The sequence below is a fragment of the Artemia franciscana genome, chromosome 21 (assembly GCF_032884065.1).
Source record: "Artemia franciscana chromosome 21, ASM3288406v1, whole genome shotgun sequence".
Classification (NCBI taxonomy): Eukaryota; Metazoa; Arthropoda; class Branchiopoda; order Anostraca; family Artemiidae; genus Artemia; species Artemia franciscana.
In genome coordinates this window covers 19538264-19558956 of record NC_088883.1, presented here as the reverse complement: position 1 = coordinate 19558956, position 20693 = coordinate 19538264, and the positions used below count along the sequence as shown (strand labels likewise).

The 20693-nt window shown below is 36.0% G+C and overlaps 1 protein-coding gene across 3 annotated transcripts in view; it reads left to right on the top strand.

Annotated features, from left to right (window-relative positions):
• The window catches only part of LOC136040613 (retinoic acid receptor RXR-like), a 59374-nt gene extending 50686 nt beyond the window's left edge, over positions 1 to 8688 (top strand). For all 3 annotated transcript variants that reach the window (XM_065724890.1, XM_065724889.1, XM_065724891.1), the window contains one exon: positions 2456 to 8688. In XM_065724890.1, coding sequence (XP_065580962.1) covers positions 2456 to 2709 — 254 coding nt within the window. In that variant the 3' untranslated portion in view covers positions 2710 to 8688. The remainder of the gene's footprint in view (positions 1 to 2455) is intronic.
• The last annotated feature ends 12005 nt before the right edge of the window (positions 8689 to 20693 follow it).

The window sequence follows — 20693 nt, the reverse complement described above, 5'->3', positions numbered from 1 at the left end:
GTCTAGTGCCCTTTTTAAGTGACCAAAAGATTGGAGGGCACCTAGGCCCCCTTCTACGTTCATTTTTTCCCAAGGTCACTGGATCAGAATTTATCACCAGATAGCCATTTTATTCAGCGTAGTCGAAAAACCTAATAACTATGTCTTTGGGGACGACTTAATCCCCCACAGTCTCCAGGGAGACAGTGGGTTGCTGCAAGTTTCAACTTTGACCATTGTTTACATATAGTAATGGTTATTGGGAAGTGTGAAGACGTTTTCAGGGGAACTTATTTGCAGTGGGGGGGGATGGGGCTACGTGGGATGATCTTTCCATGGTGGAATTTATCACGAGGAAAAGAATTTTCATGAAGGGGGCGCAGGATTTTCTAGCATTATTTGAACAAAAAAATGGAAAAAAAATCTTTCAAATGGAAGTATGGAGCAGCATTAAAACTAAAACGAACAGAAATTATTACATATAATAGGGGTTTTGTCTCCTCCTCAATACCTCGCTCTTTACGCTAAAGTATTTTTAGTAATTTCAACTGTTTATTCTACGGCCTTTGTGATTCAGGGGTCATTCTTAAAGAACTGGGACAAAATTCAAGCTTTAGCGTAAAGAGCGAGATATTGACGAGGGGGCGAACCCCCTCATATACGTAATAAAAATATACAAATATAAAAGTTCGTTACGTAAGTTACGTATATTTATTACTAATAAAAAAGTTCGTAAAAAAAAAGTTCTAGTTGTCTTTTTAAGTAACCAAAAAATGGAGGGCAACTAGGCCTCCTCCCCAACCCCTTTTTTTCAAAATTGTCCGATTAATACTATGAGAAAGCCATTTGGCCCAAAAAAAAAATTAACGTGCAAATTTTGTTTTATTTCTTCACATGCCGTGAGCCAAAATCAAAAATGCATTAATTCAAAAACGTCAGAAAAAAAACCACAAATTTTTTTAACTGAAGGACGGAGCAACATTTAACCTTAAAACGAACTGAAGTTATTCCGTATCTGAAAGGGGCTGTTCCCTCCTCAACGCCCCAGTCTTTGCGCTAAAGTTTGATTCTTTCTCACAACTCTACTATTTAAAACAATAAAAAAGCTTTAACGTAAAGAGCGGGGCGTTGAGGAGGGAACAACCCTTTCATATACGGAATCAAACAGTTCGTGGTAATGAACTGAAATAAGGAGTGAGCCGGCTCAATAGAAACCGAAACTAAAAAATGGAATTTTTGATATCAATATATGCATCAAATGAATCAGATTTTTACGTTTTTTATGTTCATCAAATTTAGTCTTACCCATCAAAAGTTATGAGCCTGAGAAAATTAGCCTTATTTCGAAAAAAGCGAGAAATATCCTCTAAAATTCATAGAATCTTAACGAAAATCACACCATCAGATTCAGCGTATCAGAGACATTGAAAGTTAAAACGAACAGAAATTATTCCGTATATGAAAGAGACCATCTTCTCCTCAACGCCCCGCTCTTTATGCTAAAGTTTGACTCTTTCTCACAACTCTACTTTTTAAAACCATAAAAAACTTTAGCTAAGAGCGGGGCATTGAGAAGGGGACAGCCCCTATCATATAAGGAATAATTTCTGTTCCTTTTAAGTTTTAATGTTGCTCCTTACTTTCAGTTAAAAAAAAACTTGTTTTTTTTTATTTAATCAGGTTAATGACGTATATGAGATTGTGGCCTTATCAAGGGCGTTTCCAGGATTTTTTTTTTCGGGGAGGGTTTTTTTCAGGGTTCTGGAGTTTACAAAAGAAAAACTTAAACACATCAAAAACTTGTTTAAATGCTTTTTTGTCATACTTTGGCGAATCGGACAAACATTTCAGGGGAGGGGGGGGTAATGTCTGAACCCAAACCCCCTGGATACGGCTTTAGATCCCGTAGACTTCTTTTGTGGTTTATACAGACGCCTATGTAGGGAAGAAACATCCCCGAAAGATGAATAAAACATATCGCGATGCATTTTAGTCTCCGTTGTTTTTAGTCTTCATCCAAACATAGGTTAATCGTTGGAAAATGCACTAGAATACTGGTAGTTGGGTCTAGTCACTAGGATTGACAAAGATGTCGCAACTCACAATAACTGAAGGTTAATAACTTTGGCTATATCCTATAAAAACACTTCAATCGTAAAAAAAAATCAAACAATGAATTTTCCCTTAATCCAAGCATATTCTTATCCCTTTTAAAGTATTTATATTATTCATTTTGTTTTTTTTCCTGCACCCTTCTACAAATTAATTTTGGAACTGGAATTTGGTGAATTTTAATCAGAAATCTACTACCACTGTCTGTACTGAAACTAGAAAATTGTTGTTTGTCCATTTCTCATAGCAATGAAAAAGATGTTGCAAATATTCGTTTTTTTAAAGTGACAGTGGGTAATTTTTGAAGCCATTTAAAAAATAATTTTGGTTTTAATTTTTTTAAGAGTAATTTATCATCTTGTAGATACCAAAGGACTAAAAGCTGTTGAAAAGGTGGAAAGAGTTCGAGAGCAGATTTACATAGCTCTGGAGGAGTACTGTCGAAACTCGCACCCAGAAGAACCTGGCCGATTTGCAAAACTTCTTATTCGATTACCCTCACTCAGATCTGTTGGTCTGAAGTGTTTAGATTACCTTTTTTTCTTCCATATGTCTTCCCAAACTAATATTGATCAGTTTTTAATGGAGGTCTTGGAGGCTCCTGTTATGGATTCGTGATGTTTTAAGTTTATTTCGCTTTTTTTAATATTTTTTTTAAGGATTTTAATTTGTTTTAAATTGCAATTGGGTAGATGCGTTCGGTAGCAAATTTTAAGTGTTTTTTTTTACGTATATGTATAGCTGTTATTGTTGTCTCTATATAATCATTGTCATATGGAAGGATTGAAACATATTTGTGGTGAAAAGAAAAACTTTTTGTATCTGAAACCCATTATTGTTTGTTTTTAAACTGTTGTTATACTTTGTTTTTAAGTGTTGAAGTTCAGAAGTTTAAGTATTAAAGTTGAATTAAAGCTGTTCTAAGTTAACTTCGAAATATATCGTGGTTGTCGCTTACAAAACTTGCCTATGTGACAATTTGTGCAAAATATGACTGAAAGGTTCAAAATATTCAATATCTCAAGGCCCTTCGAATGGTAGAACCTAAATAAAGAAAAAACTAAATAAAATCGTTTTTATAGATGTAAAATGTTTGTATTTTTGCCTTCTCTGTCTTAATCATTACCGATTTATTGTGATTTTTTCCTTTATTGTGAGGCGTATTGTGATTGATTTTCGAATGCTTCCGGGAATTGTTGAAATCTATTTGGGTAAGCTAAGGAATATGCGACAGGTGACAAGTCCCGACACTCAATTAATCATGTTTCCATTAAATTTAAAATAATGTTAGTAATTTAAGCTCAATTTCAGAGAAACCTCCTTCAATCGGTTGGAGATCAGCATGACGTGAAACTCAACCTTTATTTCTGAATTTTGATATAATTTAACATTATGTCGAGTTTTTGTAGAGATCTAGAAGTTAAATCCACTTAAGAGAGCATATTCGTGTTCTAAAAGTGACATTTTCTAAAACTTAACCCATTTGTGTGATTTCGCGCGAAACAACCGTTTTTGTGTGATTTGCGAAATTTCCTCCGTTTTTTGGTGCAAGTTTATGCGTCATAAAGTTCAACGACTGTGTTGAAATATTTCTAATGAGTCGTTGAAAATTGCATCCGTTATCCTGAATTGAAAGTTTTGTAAAACCGTAAATTGCAAGTAACTGAGAAACTAATCATGTTTATCATAAGTTTTCCATTGATTTTTGACAAACAACATGAGGGTCGTATTTCTTTAAAAAAAGATTTAATACTTGAGGCCTTGGGGGGTATTTCCAGGGAAATCAGCACAGAAGATAAGAACTATATTATTCATGAGGCATGCCAAGGCTAATTCAGGTTTGTCCGTTGAATATTTTTTTTGGCTTTTGGAACTTGATTTAGCCAATTCCTATGCTTTTAAATATCTCAAAATTCGCTTCAATGGGTGCAATAAGCCGTTTCTTAGTGAATTTTTTTTTGCGATTTTCTTGTATCCGCTATCCCTGAGCCGTTTTGCGTTAAAAAAATCCCATAAACGTGAACCAAAGGTAAGGTTAAAAAACTGCTAAATTGCAGGGTATAAAATGGGTATTTCCAGGGAAATCAGCTCAGAAGATAAGAACTATATTATTCATGAGGCATGCCAAGGCTAATTCAGGTTTGTCCGTTGAATATTTTTTTTGGCTTTTGGAACTTGATTTAGCCAATTCCTATGCTTTTAAATATCTCAAAATTCGCTTCAATGGGTGCAATAAGCCGTTTCTTAGTGAATTTTTTTTTTTTGCGATTTTCTTGTATCCGCTATTCCTGAGTCGTTTTGCGTTAAAAAAAATCCCATAAACGTGAACCAAAGGTAAGGTTAAAAAACTGCTAAATTGCAGATAACTTCAGCTTTCCTAACAAATATTAAAATCTAATATTAATATTAATATTAATATTAATATTAAAATTAATATTAATATTAATAATTAATATTATATTAATTAATATATTAATTAATTAATAATATATATTATTAATTAATATATATATATTAATTAATAATTAATATTAATATTAAAATCTAGAGAATATCTGAAAATAACAGTTTCTGTAACACTTAAGTCGATAAAGTAAATATTGGTGTCTGGGTACAATACCCATACTTGTGGCCAATAGAAAAAGTTACGACCGCGATATGGAGACAAATAATTTTTAATGCAAACATACATTCAGGGTACACGTTGTTCATATGCTGGTTTGTCACTCATGATGGAAGTATGCAAAGCGCTTGTTTGAGAAGTAATATCACGGGCTCCTAACTAAAGTGCTTATCTGGCGTCTTCATAGTTTTGCAGGAAAGCTAAAAACAGAATCAAAATAGGCAAAACATTTAAAAAATAATGCAAAAGATCAGAGAAACTATTCAAAATCCTGTGATTTTAGTGGGGAGAGGAGGGGGGGGTAATATCTGAAGACCCCCTCCCCTTGTGTACGTGCCTCCTTGTACATGCCTCTAAAGGTTATAATCCTACTGGAAAAGAGCTTACATTTGTTTTTTATTCATTCACCATTTGTATATATCCCTTTTTTACCTGGTCCATGGAAGAATTGTCTGTACTACAGTAGTTTTCGCAAATGTATTTGTTGTGGCTGTAGAATTTCTGTTTTCATAATCATATTAAATATAATACATATATTTGTTCACTCGACTCGTACACAGGGTGAGGGGTGCTCGTACACATTAAATTTCCTATATTTATATCTTCGGAGCCCATCAAACCAAATTCCTGTGTATATTTCTGGCGTCAGGATGTTAAACGCTGAATTACACTCTGAGGCATAATCCTTACGGATTTTTTGTTTAGATATTTTGTGTGCGTGCTTAAGTTATCATGATTTTACATTTTTTGCATTTAATCGGTACGCTGGGAGTGAGAGCAAAAGAAACTCCCTCTGCTAAGATTGACCCCCCCCCCGTAATGTTTTAAGGTATTGCCACGTAATGTATTTATTTTGTGCCTCTATCCTCGTTTTAAAACCTTTTTTTATTCATGCTATTCAATTTATTTGTTCAGCGTTAGTTCTTACCATGTTGTTTTATTTACTCTTTTTTCGTTGAATGATCCATATATTTTTTGTGGCATTTCTAAGACTTAAAACAACTTAAGACTTAAAAGACTTAAGACTTAAAACTTTTTGTCTTTATACTTTCATGGTTGTTAAATGTTATCAGTTACTTGCCAATCGTTGTCGATTCCAGATTATGATTATAAATTTGAATGCTAACGTACTAACATACTCTGAATTAAAGAACTAACAATTAGAAATACAAAAAGATGTGAGGTTGTTACTTCTCAATCCTCTAACCTTAAGAAGCTTTCAAATAGATTTTCTTTAGTTTTATATGGATCAGTTGCAAATATTACATGGGATTTATTTATTGTCCATAAAGAAAGCAATTGCAACGTATATATTGCCGATATGTACACCATATGCTGCTAAATTAAATAAAAAAAAATCCTTTCTTAACAGATACTTAACTAAAACCTCTTCACTCAAATAATACTTTCCTTTTCTTAATTGATCATAGCTAAAAACAAATTTTATTGGTTGCTTTTGGAATTATGTGTTTTGAATACCCAGGAGTTTGAGGGTGGGGGTAGAGAGAGCTTGGCTTGCTACACTGGTTCTTGACTATCTCCTATCCCATGCCATATAATGCTATGGCCCTGTTTTCTGTTTGAGTTTTCATATGTTTTTTGAATGTGACTTCAGACAAAAAACTTCTTTGGGGTAGAAAAACAACAGTGAGAGAATTTCATAATTATTTAGTTTCTAAATCAGTTTTGAAATTTGAGCTTCCCCCTCTTTCCACGCTTGCAGTGTCAAAAATTACCTGGTGCATTGCCAAAAAAAAAAAAATTGTGATTGAACTGAAGGAACAAAAACTACTGTTTTAAAGTTCGGTAATGCAGTTGTTTCTTCATTTCGCTGATTCCAGAATTCAACATATTTGTCACATTGAATTTCTGAGTTTGATTTAATAGCTACCAATAAAGTTTTAAACGGTGAACTTTGAAGCAATTTTAATGTAAACGAATGAGTGCTTGTTTCGTAGTGTTCTTACTTTTTGGTTTGAGATTTCGCTTATTTTGTTGGAAAATTATGCTGTCTTTATTTTCAACTGCATAATTTCAATTTCAAGTTGATTTAGCTCGTTATTAGTACAAATCGCTTAGCGTTTAGTTGTTTTTTTTCCTGAAGTTACTTTTTTTTCTTTTTTTTAAGTAGCACCAAAAGTTAACTTATAAGAGTGGAACCTGGGCGCTAGTGCCAGTAAAAAAAAAAAAAAATCAGGGCCATCTAGCGTTTGGCGACATTTGACATTTTTTCAAGATTAGCAATCGTTCTTCTGTCAGAAACTGAGATCAGACACTTGTTTATCACCAAACCTTGGTTACCTTGGTTATATCAAATACATAACTTAGTTATTCTTATCGAAACACTGAAAAAAACGTCAAATGTTGCCAAACGCTAGATGGCATTGATGTTTTTTTGCCGATACTAGCACCAGTTCCCACTCTTGTAAGTAACTCACACTCTTTAGGTAGCACCATTAACATGCATACCACTTATCGCGTCGAGCTAAGTTTTTATTGCTTCAAAGAGTAGCTCATGAACCTAGTGCGTATCGGCCGAAGGAATAGAAAAAGTATTCTTGGACAAAAATTGCCACAAGCGTGTACGAAGAAGAAAAAATATTAGAGGCACCTACCATAGTAATGATTCAGACATTTATGTTTACAAAACCAATTTGTACCCAATTAAAAATGAAAAGTAACATTGAACGTTTGTAAAATCTGGGCTATATGCCTTTTTTGTAGCTATGGGTATCGACCTAGTATGCACATACAATTTTCGTCCAAGAGACGGCAGCATGCACAATGTATGCGTAATTTTAATTGATCAAAATAACGTAAAACTGTCAATTTCTATGAAAATTGGGAAAATTCGTTCGTTATATATCGGGCAGGGAGCGGCTTGCCTCATTCCTGAGCAAATCTCTGATGGGTATGATACAATATTTTCTCCAAGAAAAATCTAGGTTTTCATAGCAATAATTACCAAGAAAATTTGTTTTTAAATGCTATTGTGAAAGACTTAACTTTTAATGTTGGCTAATGATTCACTACCCAATATACACCTTTTTTCTATGATATGGAAATAATATTGAAACCAGCTAAGCAGTATTTTATTTAAAAGTGTTCTGTCCATTTTTGCAAATTTTACAGTAATCTATAGTGGAAACAAAGTGCTTCGCGGAAATTATTTCTCTAGAATTTAAATAAGAAGCCAAAAATACAAGTGTAGCTGAAAATTATGGTTTCAATTTGGTATATATAATGCCAGGTCATGTAGATTACTAGCGCATATTGCACGACCAGGTGTCTTTTTTCCCTCACATGACATTAAGCTCTTATGAGGGAGTTTATTTAGCTGTGAGAGCCACAGATACACGACATCCCCAGACTCAAGTAGACTAAAGGCTTTTTTGTAGATCCGAGATTTTTGTTTGGGGTAGGGGTTAAAGACGAAAAACACATTAAAAAGTGGTCCTTGTGCATTTTTGTTACGTTGAACCCTGAAAACCCCCACCTGGACAGAGGCTTGGGCAGAGATAAAACCTATAAGGTACCTCCAATTATATTTGTCCCAGTAAAGGCTGGTCTCTTCCCCTCCTATAATTGCAGCACCGTGGATATTGCCAACTATAAAAATATGTGTCGTTTTCAAACTTTTTTCCTCAAAAAGTGAAATAAACACCATTTGGCAAAATAGTACAGTGTTGCTAAACGCTTTTTCTACTGTTATGATTTTTCTGCACAAGCTTTTTCTTAGCTATTTTTGATAGTTCAGGAACTATACGACACGTCCTTTATTGTGTTCATGTATATCCAATGCATATATTTTTATCGTTTCTTTTAAAGGAGTCGGTTTATAGATCCGTTGATTTATTCTAAATTTTATTCACTTAATTCTGTACTGGTGTCGGAATCTATTTTTACCTAATATTGTTGGTGTAAAAGTGAGATATTATTGTTATTTAATATGTTGCATTAAATATTTTTTCGAACTTGTGTTTTTTAGGATAGGACTGAGAAGGAAACGTAGATCCTTAATCATAATGTTAAATTCATTTAAGAAAAGAACAAATTGACAACCTGCTTGTACAGTGTATATTTTTGTTTAGTTCAATATGGCCTTAAACATTCTCTGAAATATTAAACTTCCTACTCATAACCTCAGTAGTAGTAGTCCTAAAATAATAGTAATAGTAGCAGAGGTAGAAGCAGTAGTAGTTCTAGAAATCAACACAGATTACCTTTTGGTCAGTTCGATGTCCCTCAACACGCCCTGAAAGTTTCAACTTGATATTCTAATCTGTTCCTGAGAAATTACTATTACATCCTTTTGGTAACCTGAATGCACTCAGTGGGTTTTGATTTACTTTAAAACTCTAAATGGTTCCTGACAGTTTTACCTTAATGTGCCTTAACCTCAGTAGAAATAGTAGTCATATCAGTTGTAATAGCAGCAATAGTAGGAACATGCACATAGTTTCTTTTGGTTATTTCAAAATTCCCCTCAACATGCCCTTGGTCAATTGATCATCTCCCTCATCATTCCCTTAAAGTTTCAACTTAATACTCGGTAATTCCCGAGTTTCTCCCTTTTGACAGCCTGTATGCACGTAACTCGTTTTGATTTAATACAATACTCCCCTCAATATTTTATGAAAGCTTAACTTGAATGCACGTAGTCTTTTTGAACACCAAAGGTCAAACATGCTCTTTATCCCAATAATAAATACTGTAAACAAACAATGGGCAAATTGAATAGCTTACATTCCTTGCTATGAGGGATCCCCCAGTGATTTGAGGTTGGCTACTTGCCCTCAAATCACTTTTGATTCTTAGAAAGGATGCTAGAACTTTTAATTTCCAAATGAACGAGATCCTTTAAAAGTTTCTATGATAGTGCTGCGCTGCCTATAATATTGTTTATATGCCATTTTTAAAAGCTGCAAGCATAAAATTTTTACATTTAATTGGAGCTCCCCCTAACTGTCAAGCACGGATACAAGGGGGGACGGGGACGATCCCTCTCCAAGCGAATTTTTTAAGAATCCTTTCAATTATACTATTGAAAACTATATACGAGAAATAAGAAATGTTAGAAATAAAGACAATCGATCGTTTTCTGAAATAAAAACAATGAAACACATAAACACTACAAAATTTTTCAATGACGGTGTGTGTTATAAATGCAAGACTGAAACGTTTTTGTGCTGCTAGGAGAGCCCAAGAGATTGCAGACACTGGACAAGAAGAATTGACGGTGGCAGTGCTGTGGCCTATATAAGCATGCAAAGGATGGTGGTATCCCTTATAACTTCTCCCCGGAGATAGAGACACAGATAAAGTGTACGTAATACATACGTCCAAGTGAAATAACTTTATTTCCATCATTGAACTTGAATCATCATTGAATCTTGGAAAAAATCCAAGATTCGTTCACCAATGCTGTAAATGTTTCTCTCCTTGCTAGCAGCCACACGACGCTGTATGAAGTACCCTGACAATGATGCCAATTCATCTGCCAACAATCTGATGTCTGCCTCATTTGGTGGCACTGAAATAGCTAACAGTTGTGATGAAGATACCGGCTCGTCATCTACTATAAGGGTTTAGGTTGCATTTTTCTTTATGCCGAATGTTTTTTAATCCTACTGTAAAGAGGTTTAAGAAGCATCATACCAATCTGGCGTCGGATCTTTTGCTTCTCAATTTCTTCAGCCAAGTGTTATGTCAATAGTTAAGTGAGTATATATCACACCTCTCTTGACATGAGACCTGGTTATACTTATTTTTTCTCACACTTAAAACCCTTTATTGGGCACCACAAGGCAAACTTCTTTCTGGCGTACCTCAGCGAGATCCTTTGCACCGTAATATTCTTTGGGAGATTTCCTGATGCTAGGGCCAGGTATACTAGCACTTTACACATTTGTCGACCCCTTTACACATTTGTCCTTTTTTCTTGACATCATATTCCGGCCCTGAATCAGTTCTCGTAGAGCAAATTTTTGTCAAAAAATCAAATTGGCTCAAAAGTTTGTTGTCCGGTGCATAAAAATGCACTGTTTATCTTCTACTGCCTCTGCACCTTGATTAGGACAAGTTTTGCAGCTTCAGCAACACCTGTTTTTTTCCATCCAACTGACTAGTCTTTTCTTATTCCTTGCCCTTTTCTTTGCTTTTGAGTACTTTTGCCAACAGTACCAGTGCAAAAACATTAGAAATAATCCTCTCATCCTCAAAAATTCTAATTTAACAATGGGTGCGTTCTCGGACATTGAATTTTGACAGACAATTTTTCTGTATTTTTTTTTGTCCCATTTCTATAGAAGCCTTTCGCGTTGGTGTCCAGACGCTTAGATTATCCATTCATCTTATATTGCAAACTATCCTCACCGAGATGGTATCAAAGAGCAATCGAAAATATTACAACTCACTAAATGCAACAGGCAACGAGCGCGTAATCTTTCCTTTGACTGAGGTCACCTCTGATTGGCCAACGAATATTTAAATTGAGTGGTAATCTTATCCCGACAAAGTTTCCCAATGCCTTGCGTCGGCGGCAAAGTGAACCAGATGATCTCCCGTTGCGTTATATTACGTCAATAGTAAATCCGGCCTTATATCAATTATGTTAAACGAAATTGTACGGGGGGGGGGGGCTGTTCCACTTTTTTACTTTTAGCACTGCCGTCCTTCCCAAATTAAGGTTCTGGATCCGTGATTACTAACTGTTACATTCCTTTGACAATCTAAATGTTCGTGTTTCGTTTTCTTTTGTTCAGAATCAACCTGAATATTTCTTGAAAGCTTCACCTTAATGCCCTTAGCTTTAGTAGTGCCAATAGTTGTATTAGTAATAGCAGTATGCATATAGTGCCTTTTGGTTTTTTCCAGCTTACTCCTCAAGAGACGCTTAAACTTTCAATTTTAACACTATAAACCGTTCCTAGGCATTGATGACATGTCCTCTATACATTTTTTTTTTCATTTAGTTCAAAACTGTAGCAACATACCCCAAAATTTTCTCCTTAATATCCTTAGCCTTAGTAGCAGTCGAATTAGTAGTAGTAGCCTTAGCTTTTCTAGCGGTAATAGTAGAAGCATGCAAATATTGCCTTTCGTTTAATTCAACACCCCCCACAACAAACCCTGCAAGTTTCAACTTCACACACTCAGTTATTCCTAAGATATTGATGATACGCCTTTTGGCAACCTGCTTGCAGACGGCGTGTTATGATTCAGTTTAACTTTTGACCTCACTATTATCTGGAAATTTCAACCTTCATACTTTTAATAGTAGTGCCTTATCGGTCATCTAATCATCCTCCTTATCATTTCCTGAAAGTTCCAAATTAATACACTCAGTCATTCCTGAGTTACACTCTTTTGACAAGCCGTGTAAACATCATGTGTTTTGATTTAGTTCAACACTACCCTCAATATTCTATGAAAAGGTTCACCTGAATGCCCTTCGGATTTTGGGATTCTAAAATTCAAACATACCCACCTTCCTCAGTAACAAGTACTATACATAAAGGCAAATTGCATGACTTACAACCCCTGCCCCGAGGGCTGTGGGGGAGGGGAGTAGGCATTCTTAGACATAGTTACTAGAACTTTCAACTATGCTGAACAAAATGGCTATCTCAAAATTTTGGTTGGACGTGTGGGGAAATGATGGGCGAAGGAGTGGGGCTGGATGCCCTCCTTTCAATTTTGACTCTCAAAAGGGGCACTAGAACTTTCAATTTTCAATCGAACGAGTTCTTTCCGAACTTTCTACGACAGCTCCAAATATACACAGTGCCATGGTAAGAACAGTATAAATAAATAATACAATGTGCCCACAAAGCTCTTTACTTAGGGTTCGCTATTGTGCTGCCTATGATCAATGTCAGATTGAGCTAGTCCACAAATTTAAACACCTAGGCTCAATCATAGATATTAATGTTTGATGCAGTGATTAGTACCAGCAATATCAGTAGCCTCCTCTGTATTTTCAAAACTTTGTGGGCTGCTCTAGAAAAGGAGTTATTAGTATTAAGACTAAAAACCGAGTGTATGAATCCCTTGTTTGCACTGTCCTCCCATACAGATGTAAAACATGGCAAATAAAAAGATCCAAGACTCAGACTCTGAATTCTTTTGACCATAGGTGCATAAAGCTAATACTAGGGCATAATCTATAACCTGGAAACTATTATTTGCCACCAACGTCTCTCCTCGTTTCGCATTGCCTGTAGTAGGCCCGATAACTCATTTTTTTCAAGGACACTGGTGTGAGCCATTCCCAAGCTGGAGAAAAGGCATGGAGGTCGGTCAAAATCCTGGAAGAACACCATCAAATAAGACCTTAAACCCATTGGTGGGGCCAGACGACACAGCTGCGGATGGAACCCCTCATGGGTTGGAATTGTTGTCCCTTTGACTACCCCCAAATGGAATGTGATTACCTGCCACCTCCTAGAACCATGAAGAGCATCAGAGACTGTGTCCCAGTGCATGTACAAGTAAGTACCTTACCCTGTAAAACTTCGATTAAAACTAGCAATATCGTAGTTTTCGCCGCATCAAAACTAATTTAACAAAAAAAAAATTTCCTCTTAACCTAGTCCAATTTTATGTTTTGACAATAGAAATGAAACTGGCAACACATAAACAAGTTTCTCACCAGTTATCATTTTAGGTTTACTTAATAAATTCTTTTTCAAATTATTTAGGGCCCCTCTATGCCCCTTTCAAATGTCGCCTATAACCCCCAAAACCTCTGGGACAAGAGTTTTAAAGGGTGACCTAAAATGATGCGTACCCACATTTTATTTGATCAAAAATAAATTTTTTAATGAATGTCTTGTCTGTTGCAGGACGTGAAAAGTGAACCTATGGATGAGTGTTTGCAGCTATATTTGCCCCAGAAATGTCCTGGACAAATCAACAGAAGAAATTCTCCCTAGAGACTTATTTTGCGGCAAAATCACACCAGAGTTACAGATTCAGTTTCGAAAACGTTTCCATTGTCGCAACTTTCCACCAAAATTAACAACTGTTAGTTGGGTTACAAGGTTTAAAGAACATGGGACTGTAGTGGACTTATGTTCTAAAGCCACAGGGCGAACTTATTCAGACAGGAAATAAAAGGAAAACATTACTGCAGTGAGGGACTCAATAGGACGCAGCCCTAGGAAATCAGTGCGAGGGAGTCACAGTGGTGTGGTCTTACGTTAAATTGAACAGTGAGGAACAAATTTAGAAAGTTGAAGGCTGTGAAGAAAGTGCTAGTTACGGTGAACAAGGTTAATGTCCACAAGATATGCCATCGCTAGAAAATAAGTTCGTCACTCCCGGCTTTTAGGATCCCGGTGGTGAGTGCACATGTCTCTTTGCAAATCGCTCCAAGAACGTATTAAGGATGCAGCAATTGCATTCACCTGAGAAACCAACGAAGGAAAATACGGAAGATTGGCTATAAGAATTGAAAGAAGAATCGGTTGGTAATGCAACTTAGCAGCTGATCGAGGAAGGAACAGATCTGAAAATTCTAGTTGAAAAAAACTCACCTTGCTATTCACTATATTTGCCTGTTGAGAGGGAGTACTGTCATAGTTTAAAATCACAATATAAAAGCGATAACAAGCAAGTGAAAACGTCTGCAAGGAATGATGAGGGCATATCTTGAGAATACTGCAGATAAGGCAGAAGGGTAGCTTGTCTGGGCAACAGTAAAACCACATAAATACTTGTTGAAAGGCTGTTGGTGCTCAAACCAGCCCTTATCCTTTCATAGAGGACAATAGAGGGCGGCTGTTTAATACCCGAAGAGATATTCAAAAGCATCGTAGGCAATATTTCTCAAATGTTCTGAAACAGTTGATACCCCAAGAGCCACTGTGCAAGCCCTATGTTTAAAGTCCAGGGTAGATGTTTGCAGACCAGATAGACACCGGTCTTCCACTGTTTTCTGGGCCCCTGGACCTAATTATCAGATAAATTTCCTTTTCTCATTATTTCTTATATTCTTTTCAAACTTGTCGTTGGACCCCAATTATTAGCTAAAGGTCCTATTGTCCTTTTTTATTTCCCTGAAAACTCCTTTTTCGTTTTTTTTTTGCTGAGAATATTTTTCCTCACTCAAGACTTCCTAATTAGTTAATATCTGAAAACTTACATCTGCGGATAAATCAATTGGACAGCTATACAACGGATCTATACCGTTTGATACTATGGGATCAAAAAGGGGATTTGATTGGCGGGGTGGTTTTTTGCACGGCAACTAATGTTACCAATTGGTAACAATATATATATAGAGTAGACACCTCTTGCAATATGAGAAGCAGTTTCTCGCTATATGTTTTTAGTTGTTTTATAGCGACAATAATACACATAGTAAATATCTTACAGTTTACCATGCTAATATTTGTCAACAAGTCTAGATTTTAAGGTTTTGGAAGGATTTGATTAGAAATTCTCTGGGGACTTCAAATGAAGGAAATCTATATATATAAAAATAAGTTGTCTGTCTGTGTGTCTGTCTGTCTGTCAGGTGACGTCATGTTTCTGTGTTGACTGACGTCATGAATTTAGTTGTCGTCATTTTTGCTTTGACGGTGACGTCATTCAAGATATTTAAGACATATGTTCACGTAGAAATCTATTAATGTTTAAATTTAAAATGACTGATGAACTTACAATGACAAAAGCCGATGAAGATGCTCAAAGAGTCTATGCCAAAAAACTTGCTGCTGATAGAGAAAGTCAGAAAAGAAAGCGTGCCGAGGAATCAAAAGAACAGCAAGGAAACAGGCTTGAGGCTGATAGAGAAAGAAAGAACAGAAAGCGTGCCGAGGAATCAAAAGAACAGCAAGGAAACAGGCTTGAGGCTGATAGAGAAAGAAAGAACAGAAAGCGTGCCGAGGAACTACCAGAGCAACGCGGAAGCAGACTTGCTGCTAAAAGAGAAAGTGAAAAAAGAAGGCGTGCCGAGGAATTACAAGAACAGCAAGAAATCAGGCTTGCTGCTGATAGAGAAAGTAAGAAAAGAAAGCGTGCCGAGGAATCACAAGAACAGCAAGAAATCAGGCTTGCTGCTGTTAGAGAAAGTAATAAAAGAAAGCGTGCCGAGGAATCAGAGCAACCTGAAAGTTATCGCCTGGCATTCAGGTACAACCCAGTCGATGATTATAGCTTGAGCAGATGTGTTCAAATCGGGACAATGTCTAAAATTTGTCCCTATTGCAAGGCCTTGAAATTCAATGGTGAAACAATGGGAATGTGTTGCGCCTCAGGAAAAGATAAACTTCCTCTATTGGCTGCACCACCAGAGCCATTGAAGACTTTCCTTACTGGAACTACGTCAGAATCTAAGCGTTTTTTGTCACAAATCAGAAAATACAACTCATGTTTCCAAATGACGTCGTTTGGAGCCCAAATCGAAAATCCAGATCAATTTATGTCTACTTTCAAAGTAAAAGGGCAAATTTATCATAGAGCAGGGTCCCTTCTACCATTCTCAGGCGAGAATCATAAATTTTTACAATTGTACTTCATCAGTGATAGAAATTCTGAATTGAATGCACGTTGCGAAATTTCTCCCAACGTTGAAAGGACAATCGTTTCCCAATTGCAACATCTTTTCCACGAAAATAATAATTTAATGCGTCTGTTCAAAACAGCCATCGATTTGATGCCGACTGATACGCATAAAATTGTTATTTCCGCTGACAAAACGCCTCCTGGCCAACATGTGCGTAGATACAATGCTCCAACTATCGACGAAGTGGCAATCGTTATGGTCGGTGATCAGTTTTTACCTCGAGATATTATTCTTCATAGATTTTACATCAGAAATTTATAACTACACTTTAGTTATTATAGAAGATTTGTGCGTACGTATGGCAAACAAACCTCTTCAGGATTTGGGAATGCATTCACCTAACCGTATCGCTGCTGTTTCGACATGTGTAGAATTGGATCGTGAACAAAGTTACAGTACGAGTGATCTATTGTCGTATGTACAGAATAACATTTCCAAGTTAACGTCAGAAGAAAAAGACATTTATGATACGATAATGCATTGTGTCGATAACAACGTTGGAGAAATTTTCTTTTTGGATGCGTCAGGAGGTACTGGTAAAACGTTTGTGATAAAACTGATTCTGGCATCAATTCGATCAAAAATGATATAGCGTTGGCAATTGCGTCGTCCGGAATAGCCGCAACATTGCTGCCTGGTGGAAGAACTGCTCATTCCGCTTTGAAATTGCCTCTGAATTTGCATTCTACAGAAACTCCCACGTGCAATATTTCCAAATCATCTGGGATAGGTAAAGTATTGCAGCAATGCAAACTTATTATTTGGGATGAGTGCACAATGGCACACAAAAAATCGCTCGAGGCTCTGGATCAATGCTTGAAAGATTTGAGAGGGAAGTCGAAACCCTTTGGCAGCACATTAATATTGCTTGCGGGAGATTTCAGGCAAACATTACCTATAATACCTAGATCAACTCCTGCAGACGAAATGAATGCTTGCCTGAAAAATTCTAATTTATGGGCACACGTAAAAACATTAAAATTAACTACAAATATGCGTGTCCGATTGCAAAACTATGACTCTGGTCAAACATTTTCAGATCAATTGCTGGCAATTGGAAACGGAAAGCTCCCAGTAGACTCAATTTCAGGACGTATACAACTACCTGCTGGTTTCTGTAATTTAGTGACGTCCAAAAATAAATTGATTGAAAAAGTATTTCCGAATATTCTAAAAAATTATAAAAATAATAAATGGCTAAGTGAAAGAGCGATTCTCGCACCCAAAAATATAGACGTCCACGAAATCAACAATATTGTTTTGACCAAGATTCGAGACCAGGCAGTCCTTTACAAGTCAGTCGACACAGTTTTGGAACCAAATGAAGCGGTTAATTATCCATCTGAATTTTTAAATTCCATAGATCCTTCAGGGTTTCCACCACACGTGCTACAACTAAAATTAGGCGTACCAATAATACTTTTAAGAAATATTAACCCACCAAAGCTTTGCAATGGCACGACTTGCCGTAAAAAAAACAATGGAAAACCTAATAGAGGCCACAATCTTGACAGGGCCTTATGAGGGTGAGGCTGTTCTTATTCCTCGCATTCCCATGATTCCAACGGATCTGCTTTTTCAATTTAAAAGATTGCAATTCCCAATTCGATTAGCATTTGCAATCACCATTAACAAAGCTCAAGGTCAATCATTAGAAAAATGTGGTATAGATCTTAATACTGATTGTTTTTCCCATGGACAATTGTACGTTGCATGTTCGAGGGTCGGTAAACCTGACAATGTATTTATACGCAGCGACAATTGGACAGCGAAGAATGTTGTATATTCGCAAGTTTTACGCAGTTAATTTGTATTGTATCTATCTATCTATCTATCTATATAAAAACGAGTTGTGTGGATGCATGTTTGTTTGTTTGTAAAAAGAGCGTTTGCATATGACGTCATTACGTACGGCTTTGTATATGCACAGACAATGGGAAAGCCAAGAATGTTGTTTATTCGCAATTTTTACGTAGTTTGAAACACATATATAAATCTATCTATATTCACAGGTGGGACACAGGGACACAACTACAATGGCGCATAACTAATATGGCGCGTAACGACTTACGCGCGCGGGGGGGGCTTTGGGGGGGCTTGCGAAGCGCCCCACCAACTAGGTGTTGGGGTGGCGCGAAGCGCCACCCCAACAGCTAGTATGTTATAAGATCGTGAATGTTTATATGTAATATATGACAACAATAAAATGAAGTATTTTTCCATCAGTATCGTCACATAGGGTTACTTATAAAAAACAACAACAACCGCAAAAAAAACATAACTTTTAAAAATTTCCCCTTCCTTCAATTCAAATCTTCTTTGTTACTAGTTGAAGCCGGGAAAGTCACGTAAAATAGCCGGTTTAGATTTAATTTGATCAACGAACACGACCTAGAAAATTTTTTTTCAAATTCTAGGGCAAAAACTCATTGCCTTACTATGGTACTAATTTGTTTTTAATTTGTAAATCTCCACTATTTCAAATGTTAATGCAATAGTTTCTAACCATTAGTTTACCATGGATCCCTTAAAATATCTAACACCTCCCTAACATTTTACAAAATGATAAAAACAGAAAAATGTTTAGTACGAAATTCTTTAAGACAAACTTCTTGATAAAGATAACGACTAACAATTTCATATTATTGTCAAACAGTTTGTAGTAACGAACTGTAGTAAGGAGCTCAATAGTAGCCAAAACTCTAAAAAATGGAATGTTGATACCAATAGATACATCAAAATTGGATTATCATGCTGATTTTAAATATATAAGTTTTATTAAGTTTAGTCCAACCCATCAAAAAATACGAGCTGACAAAACTTTTTTTTTTCGACAAAAGAGGAAACACCCCTTAAAAGTAATAGAATCTAAATGATAATCACACCATCAGATTCAGCGTATCAGAGAGCCCTACTGTCCAAGTTTCAATCTCATATATGCAAAAATGTGGAATATTGTATTTTTTGCCAGAAAAAAGATCACGGATGCGTGTTTATCTTTCCAGAGGTGATCGTACCGACCCAGTGGTCCTAAAATGTCGTGACAAGGCTCATTCGAACGGAAATTAAAATTTCGAGTGTTCTTTTTAAGTGACTAGACAAATTGGAAAGCAACTTGGCCCCCTTCCATGTTTATTTTTTCCCAAAGTCACCGGACCAAATTTTGAAATAGCCATTTTGTTCAGCATAGCCGAAAAATCTAATAACTATGTCTTTGTGGACGACTTAATCCCCCACAGTCGCCGGAGGAAGGGCTGCAATTTATGTACTTTGCCCATTGTTTGCACATAGTACTGGTTATTGGGAAGCATACTGACGTTTTCAGGGAGATTTTTTCTGGTTGAGAGGGGGAGGATGGATGAAGGGCTTGCGGGGTAGGATCTTTCCATGGAGGAAGATAATTTATATGAAATTTCCAAGCATTGTTTAAAAAATAACCCCAAATTAAATAAAAAAAGTTTTTTCAACTGAAAGCAAGGAGCTACATTAAAACTTAAAATGAACAGAAATTATTACATATATGAGGGTTTTTTCCCCCTCGTCAATACCTCGCTGTATTTTTTTTTGTAATTTCATAAGAACTATTTATTCTAATTAAACGGCTTTTGTGATTCAGAGGTCATTCTTAAATAATTGGAACAAAATTCGAACTTTAGCGCAAAGAGCAATATATTAGCGAGGGGACGAAACCCCTGACATTCGTAATAATTTATGTTCAACTAATTTCTAATAGTTTAATGTTCTAATAGTTTAATCATTTCTAATAATTTTAAGTTTTAATGTAGCTCCTTGCCTTCTTTTGAAAAAACTTGTTCCGTTGGAAAAAAATGGATTCTGTGTCAACGCTTATTTTGTAAATTCAAGAACATCGGTATAAAGCCCTGTATTCACTTTAGCTTTTTCAGGCAATGACGGTCGAGCAAAAACAGTTTTATTCATTGAAAAAAGAGTTTTCTGAAAAAAACCACTTCAAATAAGCCTGCATCGATTTTTTCAAAACACTTGATTTTCTGAGAAATTTCAGCTAAATTCAGGACCATCCCTTGAAACACTAAATTTTCCCTAATCCTTGGGCATTTCTTAATCAAACTATCCACTGAATTTTTTTTTATCATTTCCACTCTCCTGCCGAATAAAATCCCTTGCATGTGCCAAAGCCTCACAGCTGATCACCTATTTAGACGTAAAAATGATTAAAGGATAAATATAGTAGGCAGATTAATATATTCACAAATTTGATGGCAGGCCGTTAAGCCTCTACAAAATTGAGACAGTCCTAAACATTACAAGTGATATTGGTCAGTTATATACTGCCAAAATAAACTTCTAGAACTTCAGAAAAAAGTTTGATAGTAAAATTATTATCCCTTAGCATATATTCGTCCTCACTGTGATTTTTTTCGAGAA